Here is a 12,364-nt window from a genome sequence, read left to right on the forward strand (position 1 = left end):
ATGCCAGCCACAGCTTGGCTCAGCCACTCACCAGCCCTTTGCCATGCCCCCCGCCCCTCAGGGAGGGCTCCCCTTGGCTTCCTTTTTGTTTTTCTTACTAACCTGCTCCTACCCTCCCCACCTGAAAGCTCCCTTACCTTTCTGCTTTCTCTTGGCTTAAAGTTCAGAGCCTTCCCCAGATGAGCCCCCAACCCTCCCCTCTCAGATAGTGCACTTGGTGGGGTCTGGCCAGTGCTTCACCTGGGGCCCATTCTTGTCCCACACCCCTTTTCCAGTCCTTGGGGGTTCTCTGCCCTCTAAACTTGGGGCTTATCATGGGAGGGCCTGCCCTTGAGAGCCCCCCACACCCCGACTCTGGATGTCTGTGCTCAGCCCCTCCCTCAGCACCAGGTGTGTGTTAAGGGTGTGGGTGATGAAAAAGACTGACATGAGCCAGCACTCAGCCCCTCACTTTCCTCCGCTCCCCTCAATGTACCGTTTTGGCCAGTCTTTTTCCCTCTTGTCAATTATCAGGGCACAGTAGAAAGAGCAAGGGCTGAGGCCCGTCAGAGCTGGCTCTATGTCCTAGTTTCAGAAGTTTCTTGCTGTAAAATAGGAGGCAGAGCATCAGCCTCTCAGGGTCTCTGTACCGTGGGACTCAGGGCAGGTCTGGCAGGCAGGCTGGGCTTGCAGGAGCTCGACCCTCGTTAATTCCTCTGATCCCCTTCAGAAGGGGCAACTCGCTTGGCTGGCAGCCAGTCTGATCCTGCCAGCACTCAAGCTCCCTGCTCTGCAAGGGCCTCCCGTGGTCAGGGTCAAGGGCTGTGGGAGTGCTCCCTGGCCCAGGGTCTAATGAACCGGCTCAGATGGTTCCTCGTCTGTGAAATCCCTCGTGTCCTGATGCATTTAAGTGAGGACGTGCATGGGCGGCGGTGTCCTGCTCTACCTCAGTGCTTTTCCTCACCCTCTAGAAGTGTATGAATCAGGGATGGTCCTGGCACATTTCTGAGGAAAGCTGCCCATTAGACAGGAGCACTGTAGATGGTCTTCTATAATGAACAAATGTGGCAGAGATGTCATTTTCCGTGTAGACGCGGGGGAGATGACAGAGCCTGCAGCGCGAACACACACACACTTGCTCACCCTGGTCTGTAACTCCTAACACCAGGCTCCCTTGTGGGAAAGCAGCCATTGTTCGTATCTATCAGTTTGGTGACCTTGGGCAATTCACTTCGTCTTCTATAGACCTTATTTTTCTCCTCTTTAAAATGGGATAATATAGCATCTGTATCATTGGGTTCTTGTGATTAAATGAGTTTATATGTAAAATGCTTAGAAATATGGTAAATGCCACATAAGCGTCTGCTATTATTGCTGTTTAAAGCAGTAATAGTACTACTTCTGGTCACTACTACTGTTATTACCAGATTCAATCCCTAGACACCGAGAGGCATGCTGCTCAGGACAGAGGAGAGTGGATACAGCATGGACCTAGAGCCTGGTAGCCCTGGGTTCAAGTCCTGGCTCTAGGGGTCTCTGAGGCACTGGGAATGCGCTACCCCAACAGATGGCCTGCCCAGATGCCTCCTTCTTGCCAAGGATGGTTATCCTCAAACCTGCTGTCCCTGCCTGACGCTTTCCTCTCCTCCATGCATCCCCAGGAACCTCTGGCGGGAGGTGACCCGATATCTGACGCTCGGGGACATAGACGCTGCCACGGAGCAGAAGCGGCGCCTGGAGGAGAAGCAGAGGGTGGAAGAACGGAAACGAGAAAGCCTCCGCACCCCGTGGCAGCCCAAGTATTTTATCCAGGAGGTAACTCCACCGTCGGTCATTGGGCGCTAGTCCTGGGTGAGGGGCAGATGGATTTGTCTGGCTAATGCAGCGGTTTGGATGAAAGAGGACAGGGCACGGGAGGTCCTGGGAAGGTTTGGGGCAGCTTGGCTCTGGCTCCAGCTTTGGGCCAGGCCGTTGTGTGGGCAGAACTGAGCACCTGGCACTGCCCCTCTGGCAGCCTCCACCAGAGAAGCCCATCAGCCTGCCAGGGAGGGCAAGGAATGGGACTGCAGACTTGGATGCTGTCCTACTTAAAAAACAAAACAAAAAACCACCATTCATACCCCCTGCTACTTTATCATTCGCAACCAGTCAGTCATGAAGCCCCTCACAGCCCATCTCCACACGGGGTGGGCTAGATAGAACCTTTGTAATTGAGTGCTGCCTTTCAGAGCTTTGCCTCCTGTGGGCCACAGGGGATGGTTATGCTAGGCCAGTGAGTCCTATGCCTAAAATGCTGCTACTGTCACCCAGGAAAGTGACACTGGAAGGCAGAAATTATATCCACATGACTGCCCACCCACGGGGCAAGTGAGCAAGGCACTGTGTGCCCAGTTGAGGCCCTTATGCTTTTGATGTAGCTTGTGGAGCAATTAGGGAACATTCTGAGAACAGAATTGGAAATACTGCAAGTGCAGGAGCCACAGTTGTTAAGGCAGGACCCTCAGGAGCCTGGCAGCATCAATGAGAGCAACAGGCGGGCAAGGACTGGGGCAGATGTGAGAGTCCACAAGCAAAGGGTGAGATACCGCTTACTTCCAGGTGATCACAAACTGTCTAGTTCATCATGAGAAGCCAGAAATCTGGATTTTAATGAGAAATCTGATATTCACCTGGTGTGACGTAATCTTAAAACAGTTAACTCAGAGCCAATTGAAATTATGTCTGAGCGGTTTTTGGCTCAGGTGCTGCTACTGTCTGAGTTACACTACAAGGAAGGGTTACTCTGTGTAGCTAGAAAACTGTGGGGTGAGGTACTGACCTCTGGTCAGGAGCAGGAAACAGCCGCTGTCCCCCAGAGGCAGGAACTAGGGCTGTGGACTGAATGGAGACTCCAGGGTTGGATTCTGGTTCAAACAGGCAGCCTGCTTGGGGAGACTCTGCCTTTAGGAGGCGGAGTGGGAACCTTGTCTGGCAGTCTTGCCCAGGTGAGGTGAATCTGTATTACTCAGGGTTCTCCACAGAAACAGAACCAATAGGAGACATAAATACATATAGATTTATTATGAGGAACTAGCTTCCGAGATTGCAGAGGCTGAAAAGGATCTGCCATTTGTAAGCTGGAGACCCCAGGAAGCCAATGGTAAAATCCAGTCCAAGTCTGAAGGCCTGAGGACCAGGGGAACGCAGCTCAGAGAGGGCTCATCTCAGAGAAGATGAGATGTCCCAATTGAAGGAGTGAGGCAGAAACAAAGGGCAAATTCCTCCTTCCTCTATCTACCTTTTTTTTTCTTTTTAGGCCCTGGGGAGGGGACTCTTCTTTGCTGAGTGCACCAATTCAAATAAGAATCTCATCCATAACACCACCATAGAAACATCCAGAGTCATGTTTAGTCTGGGCACCCCGTGGCCAGCCAAGCTGACACATAAAACGAACCATCACAGAATCCCTCTAGGATTCTTCTGTGACGTGCATCTAGTCTCTCTGAGACTAGTTTGCCTGGCTCCTGTGGAAAGTTGCACATTGAAACACAAAATGACTAATTCTTCCTGCTGGGATTAATAAAAGCCACTAGGTTCAGAACAGAAGGCTTGAGAATATGTAAAGGATACAAATCACCCGAAAACCAGAATTGTGACCATTCAGTGTATTCCCTTCTAATCTAGAACCGGCTTGTGTACACCGTTTGGTTCTTGCTTTTTCCTCAGTGACACCGTGTTTCCCCGAAAATTAGATCTAGCCGGACTATCAGCTTTAATACGTCTTTTGGAGCAAAAATTAATATAAGGCCTGGTCTTATTTTAATATAATAATACCGGGTCTTATATTAATTTTTGCTCCAAAAGATGCATTAGAGCTGAGTCTGGCTAGGTGTGATTTTAGGGAACACGTACGTGATTGGTGTCACGTCCTGTGTGCTGACTGGCGTGTGCACCACTGCTGGACAGCCCGGCCTGGGCAGTTGCCCCCAGGCTGGTGGGCTGTAAACCACTGGTTGGAGCAAGTTCCTCTTGTGCAGGCCTTTGCCTTTTCTCTCCTGTCTGTTCATCCAACATCCCCTTTTTTCCTGTCCTGCCATTTCAAGAGGCTTTTTCCTTTTTCCCAACTCATCTTCCTTGACGTAAACCAACAAATCCCCTCTTCTGTTATTTTGGTCATTTTTGTGGGGTGTCCTCCTGAAATGCCAGGATGTGAAGATCATACGGGCACCAAAAGGCAACTGGGCTGAGGTGGAAAGGTGAAACTAGCGGCCTCGCAGGGCTGAGACATCGACCAGGAACAAGGCAGACACACCACGCACAAAGGTGGTGTCCTGAACGGAGCTCCCAGCACTGCTTTGGCGCTCAGCTTCCAGCAGCAGGGGCTGGGACTCTCCTACCTTCTCCCCTTTTGCCTGCCGAGAGGTCTCCATGTCATGTCTCTTTCCTTCTCTTACAGGGTGACGGCTGGGTCTACTTCAATCCCCTTTGGAAGGCACAATGATGGGGTAGAGGTACAGAGCCTTCAGAAAGAGCCCTGCTTTTGTAGGAATTAAAATGGTACAGTATCAAAGTTCTGCTGGTATTCATGGAAACCTCTTGATATCATTCAAGAAATGGTACCCAAGAGACACATTATATACTGTGAAAAATGCACCCCCAAACTCTACTATAGGATTGAACTTATTCAAGAGCCATTTGGGGCATATGTGTGTACACAGGTCTGTGTGTGAGCTCTCGGCATACTACGTGCTCACACACATGCATTATGTTTATGTCTGCTGGGTATTATTACACATGTAAATACTGCACTTACCAAGATTTAAGTGGGTAATTATGAGCTCCTTTTTATCCTATGAGGTTTGGTGTTTTCTATTTTTCACTTTGCCAAAAATGTTTTGCACTCACACAGGTATTCTCATGTAGTCAACTCCTGTCAAAACAAAGGTGAATTGGCATGGCCTAGTTGACATCCGTCTGGTAGAAAGTGGCTCATTTCTGGTAGAAATGTAAGTGGCTGTCATTTCAAAATTATTGTTGTGATCCCCACCTCCCTCCACACTTCAGCATTTTGTTTGTCCACACTCACGAAAGATAACCTGCTATTTCCTGCTGGATGGGAAGTGGGCAGGAAGCTATTAAATGTTTATGCCAGAGCCTTCCAGGATGGAGCACTGCTGGGAGAGCCTAGGGCCAGGCCCACCTTGGAATTTTCCTCCCATCTACTTGCCCCAAAACCTTTCTGACAATTTCTCATGCTCAAAGTACTAGTCACACACTTTTCAGAAGCTGCTTCTTTTACAGTAGAAAACAAGTCATAGAGACTTCACTACTTTTATGATGAAAAAAAAAGGGCTTTAAACATTAAATACATGCATACATATACAAACATGCACAATCACAGCCTCAATCTTGTATTTAGTTTGGGGAAAGAGGAAAGAATTTCCTGTGGATTTTTTTTTCTTTTTAGCGCACCTCTATTATTTGATCCAAACTCCACAAGAAAACCACTGTGATTAAAACATCCATAAAGCCTACACAGGTGGTCCATGGTTTCAGTTGAATTTCAGTCCTCAGCCTTTACAAATGAGGTCAAGACATGACTAGAATATAAAACAAGGAAAAAATGATGTATTTGATTTTTGCTCAATGCTTAATTTATTTTTTACTGTGCCACTCTGAGACTATTTATAAAATCCAGTAGCATGAATGCTTCTCTGTAGTAATACTAATTTTGTGCCTTTTGTCTGCTTTCCTAAGACCAATTGTTCACACTTTGTAGATATTAGACAAATATATTTCGATTAAATACTATACCTGTGTCTGTGTTTTATTAGGGATTCAAAAGTTGGAATTGGTGGCTCTGAATGAGCTTAATTTTTTTTGGTTAGATAGTATTAATTTGATGTGAACAGGAATCCATTTACATCAAAACAGTGTTTCAAACACACTGAAATATCTACCAGATAAAACTTATTTATGGATATTTTCTTACAAGTTCATAAGAACATTTAACCAGGCAAAATCATAATGTAGGTCTGTTTAGGTCCATCGTCTTACAGTATCTGAGAGAATAAAGTGTTTGGAACTACTGAGAGGGAAAACAGAATAGATGCTATTTTGAAAAAAAAAATCCTCAATGAGAAGACTGAAAAGTAATCACTGGTGTTATTAGATTTTCCAGTCTTACTTCAAAGTATAAACCATCTGGTAAGTAAACATTGAGGTTCATTCTGTGTGTGTGTGTAGGGGGGTGGGGTGTGTTCATTGCTTTTTACAAAACTGTTAAATATCAAATACAGATTTACATGAAACATTACAGTTCCAAGAATAATTATAAGCACCATGCATTCACTATTTAAGAAACCTGTTTGTCAGTACCTTAAAAGCCACATTTGTACACCTATAAAATTGTATTGCTTCGATTCCAGACGTGACACCACCAGTGTCCTGACTCCCAGAGTAATCATCCTTTTGGGTTTTGGTCTTTTCCCTGTCTGCATACATACCATCTGTGTATTTCTAAATAGCATGCTTGGTTTTGCCGATTTTTGGACTTTGTACTAATGGAATTATATCCTAGTTTGCTGATTTGAGCTATTTTGTTTTTTAGGCCAATCCAAGTTGTTAGAGTTCAGCAAAAAATAAGTAGAGCAACTCCTATCTGTCCAAACTCTGTACCCATTAGACAGTAACTCCTCATTCCACCCCGCTCTTTGTAATGGTTAGTAACCACCATTCTATTTTGTTTTTATGATTTGACTACTGTACCTCATACAACAAAGTACCTCAGGTAAGTGGAATGATACTTGTCTTCTCATATCTGGCTTATTTTACTTAGCATGTGTTCAAGTTTCATCAGAATTTCCTTTTTAAGGCTGAATAATATTCCATTATATATATATATATATATATATATATATATATATATATATATATATATATATATATATATATATATCACTTTTGTTTGTATAATTACCCATAGATAAGTATTTGGGTTGTTTCCATCTTTTGGCTATTGTGACTAATGCTGCCATGAACAAGGGAGTACAGGTATCTCCGAGTCCTGCTTTCAATACTTTTGGAGATACATACCCAGAAGTGGAAGTACTGCATCATATGAAAACTCCATGTTTAATTTTTTGAGGACCTGCTGTAGTTTCCACAGTGACTACACCTTTTTGCATTCCCACTAGCAATGCACAAATATTTGAATTTTTCATCTTCCCCAATACTTTTCTGCCTTTTGTTTTTTTGGTTTGGTTTTATATTAACCATCCTCACGTGTGCAAAATGCTACCTTATTGTGGCTTTGATTTGCATTTCCCTAATGATTAGCGCTGAGCATCTTCTCAAGTGTTTATTGGCCATTTGTATATCTTCTTTGGAGGGATGTCTGTTCCAAGCTTTTTACTCATTTTCTGATTGGGTTGTTTTATGTCTTGAGTTGTAGGAGTTCTTTATATATTCTGGATATCAATCCTTCATATCTTTTGCAAATATTTTTCCCATTCTGTGAGTTACCTTTTCACTGCTGACAGTATCCTCTGATGTACAAAAATATTTAATTTAGATGAAGTCCAGTTTCTCTATTTTTCTTTCGTAGTTTGTGCTTTTGTTGTGATATCCAAGAAATCATTGCCAAATCTAATTTCATGGAGCTTTTGCCCTGTTTTCTTCCAAGAGTTTTATAGTTTTAGCTCTTACATTTGTGATCCATTTAAAATTTATTTTTGTATACTGTATTTGGTAAGAGTCCAACTTCATTATTTTGCATATCTTGTTTGGATTTCCCAGGACCATTTGTTGAAAGAAATTTTCCCCCCATAGAATGGTCTTGGGACCCTTATCAAAAATTATTTGACTGTGCAAAAGTTTATTCCTGGGCTATTTCTATTCCATTGGTCTATGTCTGTCTGTATGCTAGTACCACACTCTTTTGATTACTTAGCTTTGTAGTAAATTTTGAAATCAGGAAGTGAAACTTTCAACTTTTTTCTTTTTCAAGATTGTTTTGGCTACTAGGGGTCCCTTGAGATTCCATATGGATGTTAGGATAGAATTTTCTATTTTTGCTAAAAACATCTTTGGAATTTTGATAAACATTGTACTGACTCTGTAGTGTAATTACCATGTATACTGTCATCTTAACAGTATTGTTTTCTAATCCATGAACACAGGATTTTTTTTCCATTTATTTATGTCATCTTCCATTTCTTTCGGGAATATTTTGTAGTTTTCAGTATACAAGTCTTTCACCTCAGTTTGTTTATTTCTAAGTATTTTACTCTTTGTGATGTTACTACAAATGGAATTGTTTTCTCAATTTCCTTTTTGGATTGTTCATTGTTAGTATAAACCACTGATTTTTATGTGTTAATTTTGTATCCTGCAACTTTGCTGGATTTATTAGTTCCATAATAACAACTTTGTGTATAATCTTTAGGGATTTCCAGATATAAGACCATATCATCTGTGAACAGAGACAGTTTTACTCTTCCTTTCCAATTGGGATGCCTTTTTTTCCCCTTATCTAACTGCTTTGGCTAGAGCTGCCGATACTTGAATGAGTGGCAAAGCTGGTATCCTGTCTTGGTCTTGATCTTAGGAAAAACTTTTAACCTTTCATCATTGTATATGTTAACTGTGGCATTTTCACGTGGCCTTTATGTCGAGGTAGTTTCTTTGTAGTCCTAGTTGTTGAGTGTTTTTATCATGAAAGGGTGCTGAATTTTGTCAAATGCTTTTCCTGCATCTATTTAGACAATCGTGTGTTTTCCCCCCTTTGTTCTGTTAAATGTGTGGTGTATTATGTTGATTTTGTATGTCAAACCATCCTTGGTAACCAAAAGGAGCACTTGGTAACCAAAAATTTACAAGAGATATGTTAGAAATAAAGAGAAAGGAATCAAAACAACACTATAGAAAGTCACCAACCTAAGAGAGCGAGAGAATAAGAAAGGAACAGAAGAACTACAAAAACAATCAAAAAACAAAATGCCAATAACTATATAACTATCAATAATTTAAATGGACTAAATGGTCTAATCAAAAGACACAGGGTGGCTGAATGGATACAACAACAAGACCCATAAATAAGCTACCTACAAGAGACCCACTTCAGATGGAAAGATATGCACAGACTGAAAGTAGGTCGAAAGATATGCAGACTGAAAATAAAGGGATATAAAAAGATTTTATGCAAATGGAAATGGAAAAAAAAGCTGGGGTAGTAATGTTTATATCAGACAAAATAGACTTTAAAACAAGGGCTGTAACAAGAGACAAACGGCATTTGACAAGGAAAAATGGCCTTAAATGACACATTTGACCAGATGGACTTAACAGATAGTTTTAGGACATTTCATGCAAACGCAGCAGAATATACATTCTTTTCAAGTGCCAATGGAACATTTTCCAGGAGAGACCACATGTTAGGTCACAAAACAAGTCACCATAATTTTAAAATGACTGAAACCATCTTCTCAGACCACAATTACATCAAACTAAAAAGTTTTTGCACAGTGAAGGAAACCATCAACAAAATGAAAAGACAACCTACTAAATCGGAGAAGATAAGTCACCAATGGTACATCTGATAAGGGATTAATATCCAAAAACATATAAGGAACTAATTCATACAACTTAACACCAAAAAAAAACACCAAATAGAAATCCGATTAAAAAATGGGCAGAGGACTTGAACAGACATTTCTCCAAAGAGTACAGAGGTGGCCAATAGACATATGAAAAGATGCTCAACATCACTAATCAAGGAAATGCTAATTAAAACCACAAGGAAAAACAAAAACAATTAAAAAAAATAAAAAGTAAAAAGAAAAACACACCATGAGATATTACCCCACATCTGTCAGAATGGCTATTATCAATGAAACGACAAACAAGTGTTGGCGAGGATGTGGAGAAAAGGGAACCCTCATGTACTGTTGGCAGGATTGTAAATTGGTGCAGCCACTATGGAAAAAGAGTACGGAGGTTCCTCAAGAAATTACAAACAGAACTACCCTATGACTCAGCAATTCCACTTCTGGGTATTTATCTGAAGAAATCCAAAAGACTAATTAAAAAAGATATATGCACTCCTACTCAATGCAGCAATATTTACAACAGCCAAGATATGGAAGAAACCTAGATGTCCATCAATAGAGGAATGGATAAAGAAGATGTGATACATCCATACAATGGACTATTACTCAGCCATAAAAAATAATGAAATCTTGCCATTTGCGACAATATGGATGGACCTAGAGGGTATTTATGGCTAAGTGAAATAAATCAGACAGAGAAAGACAAATACCATATGATTTCACTTATATGTGTAATCTAAAAAAACAAATGAACAAAAAAACCCATAGATTCACCGGACAAACATGGTTTCCAGATGGGAAGGGGGTTGGGAAAGAAGGGTGTAAAAGGTGAAAGGATTAGGAGTATAAATTGGCAGTTACAAAATAGTCATGGAAATGTACAATACAGCATAGGGAATATAGTCCACAGTACTGTAATAACTATGTATGGTGCCTGGTGGGTACTAGACTTATCGGAGATCACTTCGTAAGTTATATAAATGTCTAATCACTATGTTATACACCTGAAACTAATATATTGTATGTCAAATGTAATTAAAAAATAAAAAACTTTATAAAGATATATTACAATGCTTTGAATAAATTTATAGATACTAAAAAAAAAAAAATACTGCCATCACTTCAGAATCTCCCTAACTTAACCTATTCCTAATTAAAGCCCTCAATATTCTCCCCCCACCCCCTGGTGAACTTTGTTGGTAATCAAGTCCTGCGTTGCTTTATAGCTTTATACTATGGTATACTTTCCTAAACGATATATATTAGTTTTGCCTATTTTTGAACTGTACATAAATGGAATATAAATGGAATGTTATTCCTCATAAGTGTCATTCATTCTTTCTCCTTCTATACTATTCCATTATATGAACATACTGCTATGAATTTATCTTAGTGATTTTTGACAGACTTAGAATTGCTGGGTCATGGGGATACATATCTTTAACTGTGTCAGCTAATGCTGAACAGTTTTCCAGAGTGACATTAAGTTCTCACTGGCAATGTATGAGAGTTTGTTTTTGCACGTCCTGTCTAACATTTATTTGCACATTTTAGCTAACCTAGTAGATAAGTTCCTTTTAATACATTTGCCATTTAGATTTCTTCTGTTAAGGACTAATCAAAATCTTGTGTTTTTTTTCCTAAGAGTTGTTTACATATCCTAGATATTAATCCTATGCCAGTTGTAGGTTCGGTGACCATACAACCTCGTGTGCCCAAGATATATAGTGTACGTGGACCCAGGGTTAAGTATTGAAAGGCCATGAACAAAGGTGTAGAACTCACATTACCTGATTTTAAGACTTACTGAAAACTCTAATCAAGACAATGTGTTAATGGTGTGAGGACACACACAGATTAATAGAACAGAACAGAGGATTCAGAAATAGATCAACACATTTTGATCAGTTTGTTTTCTACAGTGGTGCCAATTAAATGGGAGAAGTAAGTCTTTTCAACAAATGGTGTTGGCTAAACTGAACAAAAAATAAAACCCATACTTCAAGCCATATACAAAAATTAACTCAATAGATTAGACCTAAAAATTATTTCTATATAGACCAAAGATACAAAATGGTAAGTTTGCCACTGACACAGGTCTCTCTATTTTTCATATTCCTGTAAACCATGAAAAGAAACAACAGATTGGAGAGGGGGAAGATAAATTCTAGAATTAAAAAATGAAATAAGTCAAATGAACTCAATGGATGGGTTTTACATCAAATTAGCCATAAATGATAAGTGAATCAGGAGAAAATACACAGAATGGAAAGGCAAAAGGGAAGATACACAGCCAACAAAGGTCTAATTATGTTTAATTGGAGTCTCAGAAGGAGAGCAGGGTGAGAATGGGGATGAAGCAATATTTAAAGAGATGACTGAGAACTTAAAAAAAACTAATGAAAATCAACATGCTACAAAGTTAAAAGCTCAACAAATCCAAAGTAGGATACCTTAGAAGGATGAGAAAGATACATCACGCAAACATCTTAAGAATGCGAATATAACACTATTATTGATCAGACAAAATAGGCTAACAAAAAACTACTGAAAATAATGTCTGATATTTGCAAAAATATCGAAGGTTCAATTTACCAAAAAATTCCAAATGCATACACATCCAATAATATGGGTTCAAAACATACAAAGAAAAAAATTGACAGTTCAAGGAGAAATTAGGCAAATTTGTAATAGTAAATGATTACAACACATCCTTCTCAGCGAATAACAACAAGTTTCAGGGATATGGACATGAACACACGCACGCACACACACGGATTACAGAGCAAATTTTAACC

At 40.5% G+C, this 12,364-nt stretch overlaps 1 protein-coding gene across 3 annotated transcripts in view; it reads left to right on the forward strand.

The window, feature by feature from the left end:
• OSBPL10 (oxysterol binding protein like 10) overlaps window positions 1-5,769 on the forward strand; it is a 261,251-nt gene extending 255,482 nt beyond the window's left edge. For all 3 annotated transcript variants that reach the window (XM_074312716.1, XM_019727744.2, XM_019727745.2), the window contains 2 exons: window positions 1,641-1,794; window positions 4,415-5,769. In XM_074312716.1, coding sequence (XP_074168817.1) covers window positions 1,641-1,794; window positions 4,415-4,459 — 199 coding nt within the window. In that variant the 3' untranslated portion in view covers window positions 4,460-5,769. The remainder of the gene's footprint in view (window positions 1-1,640; window positions 1,795-4,414) is intronic.
• The last annotated feature ends 6,595 nt before the right edge of the window (window positions 5,770-12,364 follow it).

Source organism: Rhinolophus sinicus, linkage group LG10 (assembly GCF_036562045.2).
Source record: "Rhinolophus sinicus isolate RSC01 linkage group LG10, ASM3656204v1, whole genome shotgun sequence".
NCBI lineage: Eukaryota > Metazoa > Chordata > Mammalia > Chiroptera > Rhinolophidae > Rhinolophus > Rhinolophus sinicus.